At 40.2% G+C, this 16,307-nt stretch overlaps 1 protein-coding gene across 1 annotated transcript in view; it reads left to right on the forward strand.

Annotated features, from left to right (window-relative positions):
* The first annotated feature begins 2,899 nt into the window (after positions 1 to 2,899).
* TMEM163 (transmembrane protein 163) overlaps positions 2,900 to 16,307 on the forward strand; it is a 93,953-nt gene continuing 80,545 nt past the window's right edge. Inside the window, exons 1-2 of the mRNA XM_062004777.1 lie at positions 2,900 to 3,375; positions 8,521 to 8,640. Of these exons, the coding sequence (XP_061860761.1) occupies positions 3,219 to 3,375; positions 8,521 to 8,640 (277 nt within the window). The 5' untranslated portion in view covers positions 2,900 to 3,218. The remainder of the gene's footprint in view (positions 3,376 to 8,520; positions 8,641 to 16,307) is intronic.

The raw sequence follows: 16,307 nt of genomic DNA on the forward strand, positions 1-16,307 counted from the left end.
CTCTTCATTGATTTTGCTTACAGGCTTCCTACAGAAGAAGTCCAACAGGGCTGGAAAATGGGATCCACATCTTTAAAACTCTAGCCCTATATCTTTATCAATAGAATATGTTTTAGGTGAAAGAGGGGTTGTGAGAAATAGGAGGCAATGATGGAAAGCATCTTCCAGCTTCTATGATACAGTAGCCTTTCTGCTTCTTAGTAGCTAGCTTATATAAACAATGGTCTGATCTTAAAAGCCTCTCATTGTGGATCTACTTAATGTTTTGAATTTGTATTTGCTAAATGCAGAGTATATCCCTTCTCACATGAGCACATGTTTGAAAGCACTGAAGAGAATCATTTAAAAGAAACTATAATAGTCTTTGTAAGCCTCATATTCTTTGCTATAGCCTGAACACCATAGCACTTATACAGATAGACACAGCTGCAGCCCCTGCCAGAGTTTTATGTAAGAACAGCAATTGAGAACTGGACAAAAAGGGAATGCATCTGAGTTTATAACTTGTGGTTTGGTGTTCCTAGTTACTTTAAATCATTTGGAAACCTACTCCTTTCACCTCCATTTAACGAAACAGAATTAGGAATCTCCAGGCACTTTCCTCTTGGGTTGATCTCTGGAAGTTGCAGGAATATCAAAATAGCTCAGAGGAGAAAGGAGGTAGAGTCCAATGAGAGTCACTGGTCAATTTTTCACTTATGTAAGGAATGAAAAGGTTCCTACTGGAATTGATCAGATATGGACTTTTCTCCCCAAAAGATGAAGGATCCAGCAATAATTGCATTAGGGAGTGTTATATTAGTTGCAGCAATTTCAAGGGACTCTTCATGGCTTGTACTGGATGCACTCTGCATGGGAAAGTGTCTTCCTAAATGGACTCACCAAGAGTTTCTGTATACCTGCCTGGTCCTTAAAAGTGATTTGCCCTCCATTCCTTGCCTCTGATCAGGTTACAAAACTGATTCTACTCATTTAAATGAACTCATTTTACAAACACATTTTAAGTGATAGACAATCTATTATTAACAGCACGTTGCAAAGATAAGTCTTTTATATTTTTCATATATCTCTCACATGCCTACACACACAGATCTTCTATCTCACAGGTTCAAGGTCAACAAAGATTAATAAGCAGCCTATAAACTACTCCCCCTATATTTAGTTTATAAAGTTACCTATTTCCAACTCCTCCCAGTTTGGCCCAAACTGATAAAACAACATTTCCCTCAAAAGAATTCACTTGTGTTAGCTTATATGCATAGGAATCTCTTTTGAGAAAATCAAACAGGCACGTGGCAATTCAGTACTCATTACATGAGGGAAAAGAAAACACTTTTGGTGTTGCTTATATTCATATTAATACCAATCCAACTAAAAGAGAGCGAGCTCTGAGATCACAAAGCAGGACAGGATAGCTAAGATGAAGATGAAATTCAAGCAAGAGGCATGAAGACTTCAAAAATATTTCATATAGTAGATATGGTAGAGATATACAAAGAAATAATAAGATTAGGTAGAAAGTGAACACTAGTCCCTCACACCACAACAGCCATCTCCATTCCACAAGATTGCCAGAATGCCAGTAAGTTTCAAAAACAGTGCTTCGTGTCACTTACCTGAACATTTACTTGGACATACTTTTTCAGATAATTAATGCTTTAAAATACAGCTGAAAAGACTTTGAAGATTAGCGTATGGCATTAAGAGGCATTGTTTAAAATGAAGACATTTTGGTAGTAATGTTTGACTAATTCCCAAATAGGTACTACTACTGCAAAACTTTTTTTAAAGCTGACATCACCAAGATTCTGACAGCCTATAAAATCATGTCCCTTTGCTAGCATACAAATTAATTTCCTGCTGGCCTCCCCAAATATACTAATTTCCTCAAAAGAGAAAGGCAGCCTGATCTTCATAGAACTTAAAATGAGGATTATATCCACACATGGCAGCTATGGACCTGGGCTGCAATATGTAATTGTTTTTCAATATTTTCCTAGATTCAGATCAAAACACAATGCAGTTTCAACATTTATCTGCATGCTAGTGAGCATGCAACTTGGAGACTGTGCTAACACAGAAAATGCCTTTACTTGCACCTCTCTATCTAGCCATTAGAAACCAGAGAAGAAGAAAGCAGATCTAGCACAGATCTATCAGTAAAAATTTCCAGGTTTGGGTTTTTTTACATTTTTGTTCTCTTAAGCTTTTATTTTTTTCATACAATCTTCTACAGCCTAGGAACAGTAGGTTAGTGAATCAAAACCAACCCTGTACGCTAGAAAGTCTCCAGCTCCAATCTCATGCTTCAGCATGAGTACTATATGGAGGACAGTTTTCAGGCTAATATTGGTTAAAACCAACTGTCACCGTTAACAAAAGGTCAGCGCTGGGGGATCTGAGAGATGCAATGTGTGGCAATTTGGCTCTGATCCTAAAACAAGGCTAGGGCGGGTAGGGAATGAGCAAATCCCCCAGCACAGGGGCGCTGTGTGAGGGGAGGCGAGGCAACGCCGACACGGCTTCGCACCATAAGGCCGGCACCGGCAGCCCTCGGGAGCAACGTTAGGCGTTTTCCTCTCTTCTGTGCAAAGGCACCGGGTTTAGACAGTCACTGGAAAACTCCTTTCCCTGAGAGAGTCAGTAGAGGAGGAGAAAAGCAGAGCCCACCATGGCGAGTGGAGGCTGTCAGGTCTCCCGCTTCCTCTGCTAGCCTCGGAGAGTTAACTTAAGCCTAAGGTCCTGCCTTAGCGTCCGCAGGTGCCTGCGGCCTCTCGAGGGCGAGGAGCCTCTGACGGCGACTCACCAGAGCCCTTCCCGCCCCGTCTCCGGTCCCACAGTCCTCTCACACTGGGGCGAGCTGCCGCCCGGCTCCCGCCCCCGCTCCGCTGCGGAGCCGGGCCCGCTCCCGCCGCCGTGAGGGGCTCCCCGGGGCGGGGAGGGGACGGGCAGCGCGGGGAGGCGGCACCGCTCTCCCACCTGCGCTACCCCCCATCCCTCCCCTCCCCTCCGCCGCCGGCGAGGTTAGTGATGAGGCGGCCGCGGGGAGCAGCTGGCGGGGAGCAGCCGGAGGAGTTTGTTTGCTGCTTGTTCCCGTCTTTCTGATGCTCTAAGCCCGAGTCTCCTCCTCTCCCCGGGCTCGCACCCGGGCTGGATGCTCCGCTCGCTCCTCGTTTCGCTGCCACAGTCGCTAGCCGCTTCCCGCCGCCTCGCAAGAAATGGAGCCGCCCGCTGCCCCCCTGGACACCACTCCGGACCCCGCCATCGTGCAGCCCCCCGGGGCCAGCCCGCCGCTGCCCCCACGGGAGCAGCAGCAGCAGGAGCAGCTGCGGATCGGGGAAAGCGGGCAGTTCAGTGAGGGGCTAGAAGATAGAGGTGAGCACCCGTCCGTTCCTCACCCCGCACTTGCCTTCCTGCACGCAGCCCTCCTTCGTGGCATGCCCCGTCACCTCCGTCCCTAGATGCCTGACACCCACCCCCGAGAGCTTTTCCTACACCGTCCCTGCGCCACCCTCACGCCTCTCTTTCCTGGACCCATGCCCTCCTCATTCAGCCACAGCAGCCCTTTCCACCCTCTCTTCTTCAGCCGGGGCAGACCCACATGGGCTCCTGCCCTCCTAATTACCCACACCGGCCGTTCTCTGCTCGCAGCCGCCCGGTGTCCTCCGGCCCGGCCCCACTTGCTCTGCCCTCACAGCCCCGCGCCTCGCCGCAGCCCCTGCCTCCCGTGGTGTGAGGGCCTGCAGGCCCCGCTCCCGCCTTGCCCCAGCCGCCTCCCCTCAGCCCGCCGCTGGCACTCGATTAACGTTTCAGCCTCCCACGCCGCCCTCGAAGATTTCCCCCCTTTTTAGTTCTTGTGCGAGCACCCCGCGACAGCTTTAGAAATATTTTTATCAACTCTATTCGTGGCTGTTCCCACCTCGCCCGAAAACTTGCCTGCCTGGCAGAGGAGCGGGTGCCGGCGGGCGGCGGCACATGGCGCCGCTGCCGCCTCAGGGGCGGGCTGAGGGGAGAGCGCGGGCCGCGGGGCGCAGGTGGCGGCGGGCTCGGGGCTCCCGGAGGGGCAGGCGGTGCCAGGCGGTGCCGGAGGGATTTGCGGCACTGGAGAGGGAGGCCGCGAAGGCTCTTTACCGGCGGGGCTTGTGGCAGCCGCCTTCTGAGAAGGGGCACGGCGGAGCGTTTCTGTGACGGTCCACTACAGCCCAGGCTGGGTAGCCAAGTCAGGGCGCTTACCTTTACTCCTTGTCCCCCTTACCCTGCCGTATCGTGGCCTTCCACGTAACGAGTTTTTCTATTATTTGCCTAAATACCTAACCAGAGATGAAAAGCAGGCTGCTTCCAAACCACGTTACTCTTTCACGTATAGCCCACTTTGTTTCGGACATCTGTTAATGAATGGTGTGCGAGGCACTTGCTTACCTGCTGCCTATACAGGCAGCTGCCATTTTAACCCTCCCCATTGCCCTGTCCTCCACAACGCCCCCAGGCTTTTCTTCCACACAGTTTATCTCCTGATTGTTTTTTATTTCGTGTTAGGCTTTTAGTAGCACCTCTGATTTGCTTTCTCTTCTTGCTTTCAGTATCCTAGAATCGCTTTTGTGTTCTTGGTCTTCATCCTGTCCTATATGTAACCCCTGTTTCACCCGTTCTTTCCCAAGCTTTCCAAATGCCTGTGCCTGCTCACAAATCCTAGACATGAAGTAGAGAAGTCATCTTCTTTGACATGTTTCACTCATGTTGGGGCTCAGGACAGCCTTTTTTTCCAGAGGTAGTCTCACTGTCACTACCAGTGGCACAGGAGAGACATTGTGTGACTGAGGGCAATTTGAGGCTTCAGTTCTAATTTAAATAACAGAACATTGGAAGTTTGATTATGGAAATTTTTTATTTGTGTCCAGTATGACAGAGCTAAAGATGAAAGCTGGCCTTCTTTTGTATTAAGGGTAATTCCCAAAAGACAGAGTATCTATTGTACCTAACCTTAACTCTTTCTGGGAGGGAGATGAGACTAAAGCTGCTGATTTTATTTTCTTTTCCGCCTTTATGGTCTTTCTGTGCCCTCGCAGTAGCTGTCTTTTAGCCTTTCCTATAGTCGCTGATTCCATCTACCAGGATAGTTCCCTGGCACTGGAGAGGAAAATCTAGTATGCTTTTTTGCAGGTTGTCCCTGTTGAAATTGTTATGGTCTGTCCTTTTAAGATTGTACTTTTTCTTATGAACCTTTCCAATGAATCATAGCAGATCCAGTTATAGAGATGATACTTCCATGTTTGCTAAAAATAAAAACTAACCCTACATTTTGGAATAAGATATTTGGTTTTTAAGAGCCAGATCCAAAACCAGTGATAATTTTGGGGATTAAATTAACATCTTAGGTAAAGAATTTTTCTATTAGCCTTATTTCTTCCACAAATTCTAACTTGACATTTTAAAATGATCCCTTAGCCAAATAGAAAAGTACTTCTGGTAAGTCAGCATATGGTAAAGAATATCCTAGAATCACTTCACAAATATGCCAAGCTTGTGTTCTGCAACTGTTAGGTAGGTTTTTTTCTCCTTCTGTTTTTTTTTTTTTTTATGGAAGAAAATCTGTTAATATAGGAAGGTACTGAAAGATAAATTAAAAATCCAGTGGCTTGAACCATCTCATCATCTTTACCTTAAGAATATATGTTAAAAAAATTAATGGCAAAAAAAATTCTAAGTATGTTAATTTCAGGGCAGAGGAATTTTATCAGTAGATGTTAGCTTTTTATTTTTGCAGCAATGCAGATCATGCTGAAAGATTATCTTGCAGCCTCCTATGGATGCTTAAACTTGGGGTTTTCTGTGGTTAGTGGAAAATAAAATGGAGGTTTACCTTGTGAGTTGTGGCGTTGTGTGTAAATTAATGAGCTATTGTTGCTCTAAACAATTTTCAGGGCTTGGTAGATGTGTGAATGAGTTTGTGTTTTTGTGTGCAGTCCCTTAGGACACTTGTGGGATTAATGAGGTCTTTCTCGGGGATGAAAATGTAAATACAAAAAATTTATTGGAATTATGTTAGGAAGGAAGGGATCACATGCCTGACAGCTAGAATATGCCAGCCATTTTGAGGAGGAGAAAGACAAACACATAGACACACGGCAGAAGTGGTTCAGTTTTATAAGGGTTGCAGCCTCTGTCATACTGGACACGTGCTTGACATGTGAATAGTAATCAGCAGTCCTGCACTAGCTGTGGTGCTTAATATTAATTTCTCAATTTAATTGGGATATTATTTGACCTGCAAGTATCAACTGTTTATGCTGGACTTCCCAGGTAATAGTGAGCTGTACCCATGAATTACAGGATATGTTTAAAGAAAGGAATGGGTGAGGATGTCTGTCATTCTGGTCTGTGTTTATTTGAGGTTTGAAATATTGAGAGAGTCTAAATTGCCCAAGAAAATCTACTTTGCTTTACATTCCAAGAAGATTTGGAATTTAGAAGCCTTGGTTTGGGGAGGGATCAGAAGGGGCTAACACACTTCACCATAGAGAGAACACATCTTCTGATGTTTATGTTAATAGAAATATCTGCTATATTTCAAGATGTATTGTTAAATTACCACATATGAGACAGAAATTAAACTGTGCATCCTTACTAGTGAAGACAGGCCAAAGGTAGTGAATAAATAAATAAATATTTCTTCACACAAATGAAAGTGGGCTGTGTGAGAAATAGCTGTGCAATACTATCAGTAAAAGACTCAAAGCTTTCAGAGTTGTCATCTGTGAGTTTTTACGTAACAAAGAATGGCCATAATAAGAAACACACATCATTTAAATACAGGGCCTAGTAATTTTCCTGCATACAAGCTTGCAGATTCTTTTCCAGTCATGAAGAGGGGACTGTGTTGCACAAAAGTGAGGTAACAGTTTAAATTTTCTGAAAACACATTACAAGCACAAAATTCTCACACTGGCTTTCTGAACTAACAGAGACTCTCTCTCTGCTTTATTGTAATTGAGGTGAGAAAAAAACCCCAAAACCTCATGAAGAATTTCTCCAAGGCAGTGTGAATCTCACCAATTATGCTATGATTAGAACCAGTGATTTGAACAGACCTCAAGTGGCAGAATAAAATCTGGTAGCTAAAATTGTTACCACCTCTGTATGCCTGCCCCTCTGCTGACACATAGCTGCCCCTGAGGCAGAGATGTCTGATTCACTTCTGAATTGATTCCAAGACTATTGCAGTTTTCAACCAGTATATTACACTCAGTTGAAATTAATATCTGTTAACATAATAAACTTGGTTAAATGTGGTGTGGATTCAGGAGTACATCGATAACCTGATCAGGTGTCTCTGCCTTATAAGTGGCACTAGCCATCAGAGAGAAAACTGGGGAAGGTGAGGACAGTAACAGTTTAAGCTGTTAGGTTTTAATTGGCTGCTGAGTCTGCCAGAGGCCCTGTTCTCAGCCGTTTGTCTAAGACATTAGACCAACTAATGAAAGGTTTTGCTATTAAACCAGTGTCCTAGTTCTATGCATTCTGTGCAGGCAAGTCCCTTGGAAAAGTGATCATCTAAGAGGAACCACCCACATTCTGGGGTAATTCATTAAGAAAGTTAAAAGCCATCAGGCGTTTTCTGCAGTTAAGCAGATTTGAGTTGGAATTTGCTGGTGAAAAAAAAAAATCTGTGTTTCAAATTAGATGAATATATTAAGCACAAAAGAATATGGATGGGATATATAGAAGGCAAATGTGTTAAATTCTGAATGCATTTTAAAGGTGGCTTGAGACTGAATGAAAACCAAAGAATGTTGTTATTTTCTTGATTTTTAACCTGAATTCTTCCCTGTGATTTAAGATGAATGGACAAAAAATTGTCAAACTGGATAAAATTTCACAAATTGATAGCATCAAAAAAGAGAGAAAGCAATCCCATTCCCATGTGTTTGACAGACTTATGTGCTGATTGCAGTAAGGACAGACTTGATTCTTCAATTGCTTCTAATTGGGGTGTGTACTCTTACCTCACATGAAGGACATATGTTTCAGGAGGTTTTTTTTTCCAACTGTGATAGCTTTGATTCTAAACTATGCCTGCTTCTACTTCAGTGTATTTCTGTGCATGGGTAGGTTATTTTGCAGAGATGGGTTTTTCTTCCTGTTGATTATATTCAGGAAGTTCTGAAAAGTGTTTTTATCTGAGTGAGTACAGGACTGAGCTCTTTCTTGTGTAGATGTACAGGTGGAAAGTGTAAGTGATGTGTTTCTGTACCTACCCTACAATTGCAGTGCTCTTTTTAAGTGACTATTGTGTGAATCTTTCTATGTGAAATCAAAACAACTTACGTGTGCTTTCCTTGTTTACCCATGTTTCTGGTGACTTCATGGACTTCACCTTAATAATATGGGCAGGATTTGATTCTGTATTGATTTTATATGTTACATAGAATGTAAATATGTGATCTAGATCTGAACTAACAAAGCTGTGTTTTTAAAAGGAGCAATGTATTGTTCATATCCTCTTTGCTTATTGCTTATTAGGTTTACTAGAAAGCAGTACAAGGCTAAAACCTCATGAAGCTCAAAGCTACAGAAAGAAGGCATTGTGGGTTTCCTGGGTCTCCATTATTGTCACACTGGCTCTTGCAGTGGCTGCTTTCAGTGAGTATTGAGAATATTTTAAATCTTCACACCTCTTCTTTTTTTTTCCTTTTGGGCTCTCAGAATTTCTGTCTTTGTAGAGGCTTTCTCATGTTTTTTCTTTGCAGCTGCTAAGTAGGTTTCTCTCTAAACTGCCTGTGTCTGCGTGGTGCTTATAAATTAGTAAAACTGTTGGTTTTTTTCTGCAGAGAATAGGGTTGTTGAAGGTTGAAGAAACAGGAGATGTTGATTCCTGTTAGCCTTTGTGCATGTGGAACTGTTCATTTTACAGAATAGTGTAAAAGTCATTATACAGTGGATTGCCTTTAACCAAAGAGGTCATATATGACAAGTCTTAATCCACCTGGGATTTGTAGTGGGTATGCTATAATAAGGAATAGTGAATTGTAAGTGAGAAATATATAATTTTTCTGACAGATACCCTAACATAATACTAATCTAGAGGAGAAATACCAGTTCTTTTCAAGCCAATGTTTTAAGTATCAAGACATTTATTTAGTTTTCCTTTACACAGATAATTTTAACACCCTCCCCCCACTTCTATATGGAAAAAAAGAATTTCTTTTACATTTCAAAACAGGACAAAAAAGCTATATTGTATAAGGAAAAGTGTATTTTTGTTCAATGCAAATTTGTGAAACACCAACTCCCCATCTTTGTCACTTAAGTAACACTATTATTGTAAGGACAAAGAGGATGAGGGAATCTGGAACAACATCTTTGCAATGACATATTCTCTTTAAAGGAGAAAATCACTTCTGGGTTTGGATTTACATGTTATATAAACAAAAGGAAAGCTCTGTCTAGAAGACAAGACAACTAAGATGTCTCAAAACATCATTATTTAGCTTGATATAGACAGACATGGGTTTTTTGGGTGTTTTTCTTTTTTTGTGTGTGTGAAGCTGCAGCAGCATGTGCTTTATTATTCTAATCTGCAGTGTATGACCTGCTGCTGGAAGTTGGTGTCAGCTCCCAGGAGAGGTTATTAGAATCTGACCAAATGGTCTCTGAAAACTCAACATACATTACTTGGAGCGATTTATACAGAAATGCAGGTACAATAGCTTGATTCAAAAAGAAGAGAAAAGAGAACATTTAAAAGCAGAATCTAACACTGTAGAGAATTTGAATGTTAACAACAAAGCAGGACATCTGAGTTTCCATTTTGTTCTGCTTCATGAAAATGCAGTAGCCTGTCTTTGCTACTAAAGCAATGTAAAAGTAAGTACTATGTTACAGGATAATTTTGTTACCTGTTAACAATATATTTTTAGGAATATTGAACAGTGGCTTCATTTTTATTTTTCATTTTCATTTGTCAGAATTGCAAGACGTAAGTACAAAATGGATAACTAAACCACTCAGTTTCTTTTAAAAAGGTCTTTTAAAAAAACCTCTTAGATTAATAAGACTATCTGAAAGCGTTTTCCTCATTTGTGGCACTCTGACGGTGTTTAGAAAGCTTACAGAAATGCATCAGAGAAGACAGTCTCTGCCTGGGAATACTGTGATGGCATACTCAGCTGAACTACTGAAATGAGCTGTTAGTAGTTGGCTAGTTATATATTTTTTGAATGTATCTTTCCTTGTGGTTTGAAGGGACTACAAATCTGAAGATCTTTTAAAAAGATGAAGTAGGTCACAGTTTAGTGTAAAATCTGTATGGATGGACTCTTAGTTGACAGTTAACTTACATACCACAAAAGCATTGCCAGGGCTTTTGATATGCATAGTATTACAACTTTTTGATCTTTGTGGAAAATACATTGGCTTTACTCCTCCATGCACTTTCACCAGTTGTACTCATTTTATCATGTAACATTGGCTGCTCTCTTCCTTTGTGCTGTCCTATTAGTAGGTTTCTCCCATGATTTGGGAGACATGCCAAGTGACCAGAGTTTGCTGCCTGTTTGATATAAATGACTAGTTGTCACTTCGAGGTGTCTGACACTGCCAGTTCTTCCCAAACACCTTCTATTTAAAGCATCCTGTTTCTGTTTTACCTCTTGTCTGTAATGGTAAAGTGTTAGCAATACAGCCCTGATGTTCTGTTTCGGTGAAAAAAGGAGACCTGCTGTGCTAATTGTTGGGCTGTGCTGACTGTGTTCTCACTGCTCTTTCTGCTTCCTCTAGAAATTCTTCCTCTAAATTTCTGGTTTATCCTCTTGTATGCTATAAAATACTTTCTTGCAAGTGTATCTTTTGCAGCAGCACATGATATAGAGTAAGGATACTAGGCCAGGTAGTTGACATTACTTGATAACTTTAGCTGAAGAAATTAGGGACGTGGAGAGTAAGAAAAATACTGATATTTACGTGCAAGGTCTGTGTGAAGAGTGGGGAAGTGATGCAGGGAGCCTTCTTTTCTAACCAAGTGTTTGTAACTAGACTTATTTTCCTTTTATATGGGCTATCCCTGTATGAGTTATGAGTGCTGCAACTTCACCACTATCCTTCTTTCCACGACTAGTCTAGTTGCTTTGAATGCTATATTTTTCCAGTGTTAGAGTAAGTTGGAATGATTTATCTTGACTGCTATGAGCTGTTTTCTTTCAGTGGTTTTATGATAATGCTTCATCTGAAGTTTTGCTTGGTAACATTAAAAGAGATTGATAAATCTTACGTTGACCTGATTACATAGTTTCCTTGTTAGGCGATGATCTATGGCACATGAGGCATGAGATCCATTGATCTGAACTCTGTGTCTTAGAGGTACTATTAAAAAAAACTTGTACATTGTGTTTTGTAAAAGTCTGTAAATCCAAATTGTGATACACCAATACAGATGTGGTATATTTGCTACATAACAGGTGTACTATCTCTGAGGTAGTCTGTTTTTTGGCCTGAGGATTTGGAACATAGAAAATGAAATGCTGAAGTATACCTCAAAATGTGTTTGGTCTCTTTAGATTTGGAAATGTAAAGTAGACTAGGCTGCCTATGAAACAGGACAGCTGCTTAAGGGAAAATGAATTCATCATCTTTCATTCACTAATACAGAGAAGTAGGACTTACATAAACTATTAGATCATCTTTTTCCTTTAGCTGAAAGACTTAATATGTTGAATTTTACTACAGAAGTGCTGTACTTGTAAAAGACCATTTGGAAGCTTTGACTGCTGCCTCTAAGTACAGCTCATGCACTATGTGGTAATGTTTGTGGTCTCACTGGCTTTTGATACTGTCGAAGGTGCTGCTTTCCACCATATAGTTGCACAAGGCTTCATTAAATCTTTATAGACTCAAATTGGTAAGATCCTTGAGGTTGTTGGAGCCCTATGGTATTGTCTTTAGCAAATGAAAGGCTCTCTTAGAATCAGTTACCCATATTCTGACATCTGTGGTTTACAGTGTGCAATACTTTATGGTCAGATACTGAGCAATGCCTTAGGAATAAGTTTAATTTGCTTTTCATTTCAATGCTACCTGAAACATGTATACTTGTAGAATTTTCATAAAGAATGGATTTACATTTTAATGAACATAAAGTTATAAACTGAGGCTAGACATGGTAAAAATTACTAAAATGAATATTATTCTTCAGCACCCCAATTACTGGACTAATAATTTTAATACAATTCTTTGTTTCTGTTTTACAGTACTACAAGGAAAGAATTATACAAGCATAATATAAGTATATTTTTTTTTTCCCACAATGTATTTGTGTAATATAAAGCTGCAGCCTAAATAATTTCATAACAACAACTATGATTTCTTCCCTCTCTGACTGTAGTATCATATGTTCATACTGAACCTCATGTCAGAATCACAATAGAGGACGATGAACTATTAGAGCAGTTTGGAACTCTGGTCTTTTTAAACCCATTATTCTTAGTTTCTTTACATTTATTTTACCAAAACATGTTTTTGATAAATATGCAAATATAGCTTTTGCTGTGATAGTTTAATTTCTGCTCAAGCAGCTAATCTCCGATAATATCGTCAAACAGAAAAGGAACTCATTCTATCTGGTATTTCTTTGTTGATTCACAGAATGTAGTTTGTTCATTCATCTTCCTGACTTGATTAGCTTAAATTGTTTCACTGTGAATGGAGTAGTCATATCAATATATCAAAACAACCTATAGACCAAACTCTGCACTAAAAGCTCTCTCTGTAGTCAGAGACTGAGTAAAGATGTAGAATGTATGCCTTTGTAAGTGTAACCTTTGTAAAGGGCTTTCATGAGGCAGCTGTTGAGATGGAACTTGCAGACAGCCTGTCCCAGTGTGGTCAGAGCATGCCTGAATAGTCCCTGCATGATAATGCATCACGAGTAGAGCTGATGCTGGTCTATTTGCAAGAAACGGGTTGTGAAATCTATCCTCATGGTAGCTTTGAAGATCATTCCTTTTAGACCACCACAGACATATCTAAAGATTTAGCTTTACGGAAATAATGGAAAGCAACCAGGATGTCCATGATTTGAGATTTTATCTTGGGAAGTGTTTCATCTGGTGTGGTAAATAAGCACTATTATTATGAGAAGATAAATTTCATTCCCTACAAGAAAGACATTGAGACACTGGAGTGTGCCCGAAGAAGGGCAACAAAGCTGGTGAAAGGTCTAATGCACAAGTCTGAGTGAGAGGTGACTAAGGGAACTGGGGTTGTTCAGCCTGGAGAAGAGAAGGCTGAAGGGGTACCTTCTTATTCCCTACAGTTACCTGAAAGGAGGTTGTGTCAAGGTTGGTGTCTGCCTCTTTTTCCCAAGTAGCAAGAGATAAGAAAAGAGGAAATGGCCTCAAGTTGCATCAGAGGAGGTTTAGACTGGGTAGCAGGCAAAATTTCTTTACTGAAAGGATTGTCAAGCATTGAAACAAACTGGTCAGGGAAGAGATTGAGTCGTCTTCCCTGGAGATAATAAAAAACTGTGTAGATGTGGCACTGAAGGACCTGGTTTAGAGGTGGATGTGGCAGTGCTGTGCTCAGTCTTAAAGGTCTCTTCCAACTGCAAAGATTCTGTGATTCTATTAATCTGTGCAGTATCTCAGATGGAAACTTGGGAGATACAATTCTCCAAGTGTATTTTGTAGGATTGGCTATGGGCCCGTGTGGAATATACTACAAATAAATGAAAAGAAACTGGCAATCTGTATAAAAAAAATCATCTGTGTTTCAAAATGACTTACTGAAAATGACTTATTAAAGTGAGCTTCCACATACTGAAATTAGAGAGGCATTTTGTTTGAAATGCATGGTCCATGCACTTAGAAATTTCAGGGTGGAGCTTGCTTTTAGATTAAAGCTTCTTCCCAGTTCAGACTCTTTAACAGAAGCCAATATGCCAATAAACTTTAGAAAGTATGGATCCAGGTGTACTTTCTTCATTGGAATGATTAAACTGAGCTATAAAATCTCATTTGGACTAGCTATAGGACATGACTGCTGATTATCCTCCGCTATTATGTATGTTACTCTGGTGAACTGGAAATGGAATTACGTGGGACAAACGTTGACGGTGTTATCTTCTGGATTCTCAGACGTGGGTATATTGATGTAATCTGTCCCATAAAGAATATAGGTGAAGGTTCATGCTTCTGACACTCCAGTTTGGATAACCAATTCAACATTCTTTAAAGGTCAGTGAATTTCAATGAAAGGTTAGTGAAACGATGGCCATTCAGAACTTGGAACACTTAAAGTGTCTCAGCTGGGTACCTAAACAGAACTCTCCAGGATCACTGAACACAGGAAAAATCTTTTTCTGTTTTCTCTTCTAGGAGCTATACAGAATGCATTTCTCACTCCTAAAGATTCCAGTTTGGTTGGTCTGTGGATTTTTGTTTGTTTGTTTTTGTGTTTTTTACTGAGCACGTTACTTTTATTCAGAAAATTACATTTTACGTCATAATTACTATGCAGACCCTTAAACTCAAGATTAAATACAGAATAGAACTGAAGAGTGGTAATATGCAGATCCTTCATTTAGCATATTTCTCAGGGTATTTAATTACATCAGTTACCAAAAGATGGTTGCTTCAGGTCTGTAGTCTCATAGAAGTATTAATGAAATATAGAACTTAATTTCCCAAGGTAGAATTCTGATATTGGTGACACTTGTACTACCTTTTTATCCTCCTTATAGCTGCATTACTACAGCCAAAACCAGAGTTTGGTCCTAACCATGTTATGTAGAAGATCTAAAGGACAAAAAAATCTATTGCCTGCACAGCACTGGCAATAGATAGCCTTTTGTATAGGTCAGTCTATATTTAGTAACAGCAAAATGCAATTTTCGTTCACTGAAAATGAAATGAGGGGCCAGTGAAGGGCCTGTCTTTTTTTAGGCATACAAAACTCTAAGTGACTTTCTTTGGAGGAGAAAATAGCATATGGATGTCAAGTTCAAGACAGATAGCTGTTGAACAGAAGTATAGGTCTAAAATCTGCACTGCTTCACACGTCATGAAATCTTTTCCCTTAGTTGGCAGGCAAAATGATGATAGAAGTCTGTGAAATCTAGAAGAGGCCATGCAATGATCTCTGTCTATGTATTTGAACAGTAAACAACTTAAAAATTTGTTGCTGTGATGGAAGTTTATTAAAACTACTGTCATTGTGTTTAAATGCTAAACTTTAAAACCTATGAACCTGTTGTATTTTAGCATTAGAAAATTGCAATTTAATTATTCCTTCCGCTGAGTGCTGGTTCCTTTCTCATGAGAGAATACCAACCCAAAGAATTTGGAAATTGAACCAGGCTGCTGATTTTTGAGGGAAAAACTAGTAGTATAACATTATTTCATGAAGACTGAGGAACACATAAGTATGTTAAGTCTAGGCTATTTAGTGTAAAATCATAATCACAATTCTTTCCTTTGTTGCTTTGTTTTTCTTTTCTGAGATTGAGAGACTTTTGCACAAAAAAACCCACAAAGAAATCTGTGCAACATCTAGACCAGTAAGAACAATAAGGTTATTTAAAATAATTAACATCTACATTATATTTCACAATATATACCATATAAAATTTGTATGATATACACAATCTAATATACATTTTGTTTATGTTATGAAATAGGAGAATTTAGACACCTGAAATTTGTTCTTCAATTTTGCCATCAGATCTCTGCTAGGAAACAGTTAAAGGCAATTTTGTGTTTGATTCAGAGGTTCCAACTATGAGAAAATATTTGTGTAGCAAGGTGCAATATGCAATTAACTAAGGTAAATAACTAGGCAGTGGTAAGTAATTGGGCTGGTGTCATGGATCCTGCTCGTGTCCCTGAGAGAATTACACTGTGCTATTGAGACAAATGTAGGTGTAGGGTGAATTTTGCACATAGAAAAAAAGGAATGGAATGTTTTAATGGGGTGAGTTTTAGGCACGCCACTTGGCAATAACTGAGTAGTCTGGGAATGATGTACCCTTCAGCTATCCCTAGCCTGTAGTGGCTGAAAAATCTGTCTCTTGGCCAAAGGTAAACCAAAATAGTTAGAAAGGAATATTGCATTATTGCATATGATTGTTATTAACTGTTGTCTGTAAAAACTCATTTGACTTTTTTCTGTTATAAAATTGTATTTAAATGATCCTCTAGTACAAATCTGAATTGCTTCTCTTGCTTTATATGGTATATCACATAGGTAAGTGGTTGTACATCTGCCTTTTGAAGACAAATCACTGCAGTCTTAAGTCAAATGTATTTTCAGTCAATCGC

This window comes from Colius striatus, chromosome 11 (genome assembly GCF_028858725.1).
Source record: "Colius striatus isolate bColStr4 chromosome 11, bColStr4.1.hap1, whole genome shotgun sequence".
In the NCBI taxonomy this organism is placed as follows: Eukaryota; Metazoa; Chordata; class Aves; order Coliiformes; family Coliidae; genus Colius; species Colius striatus.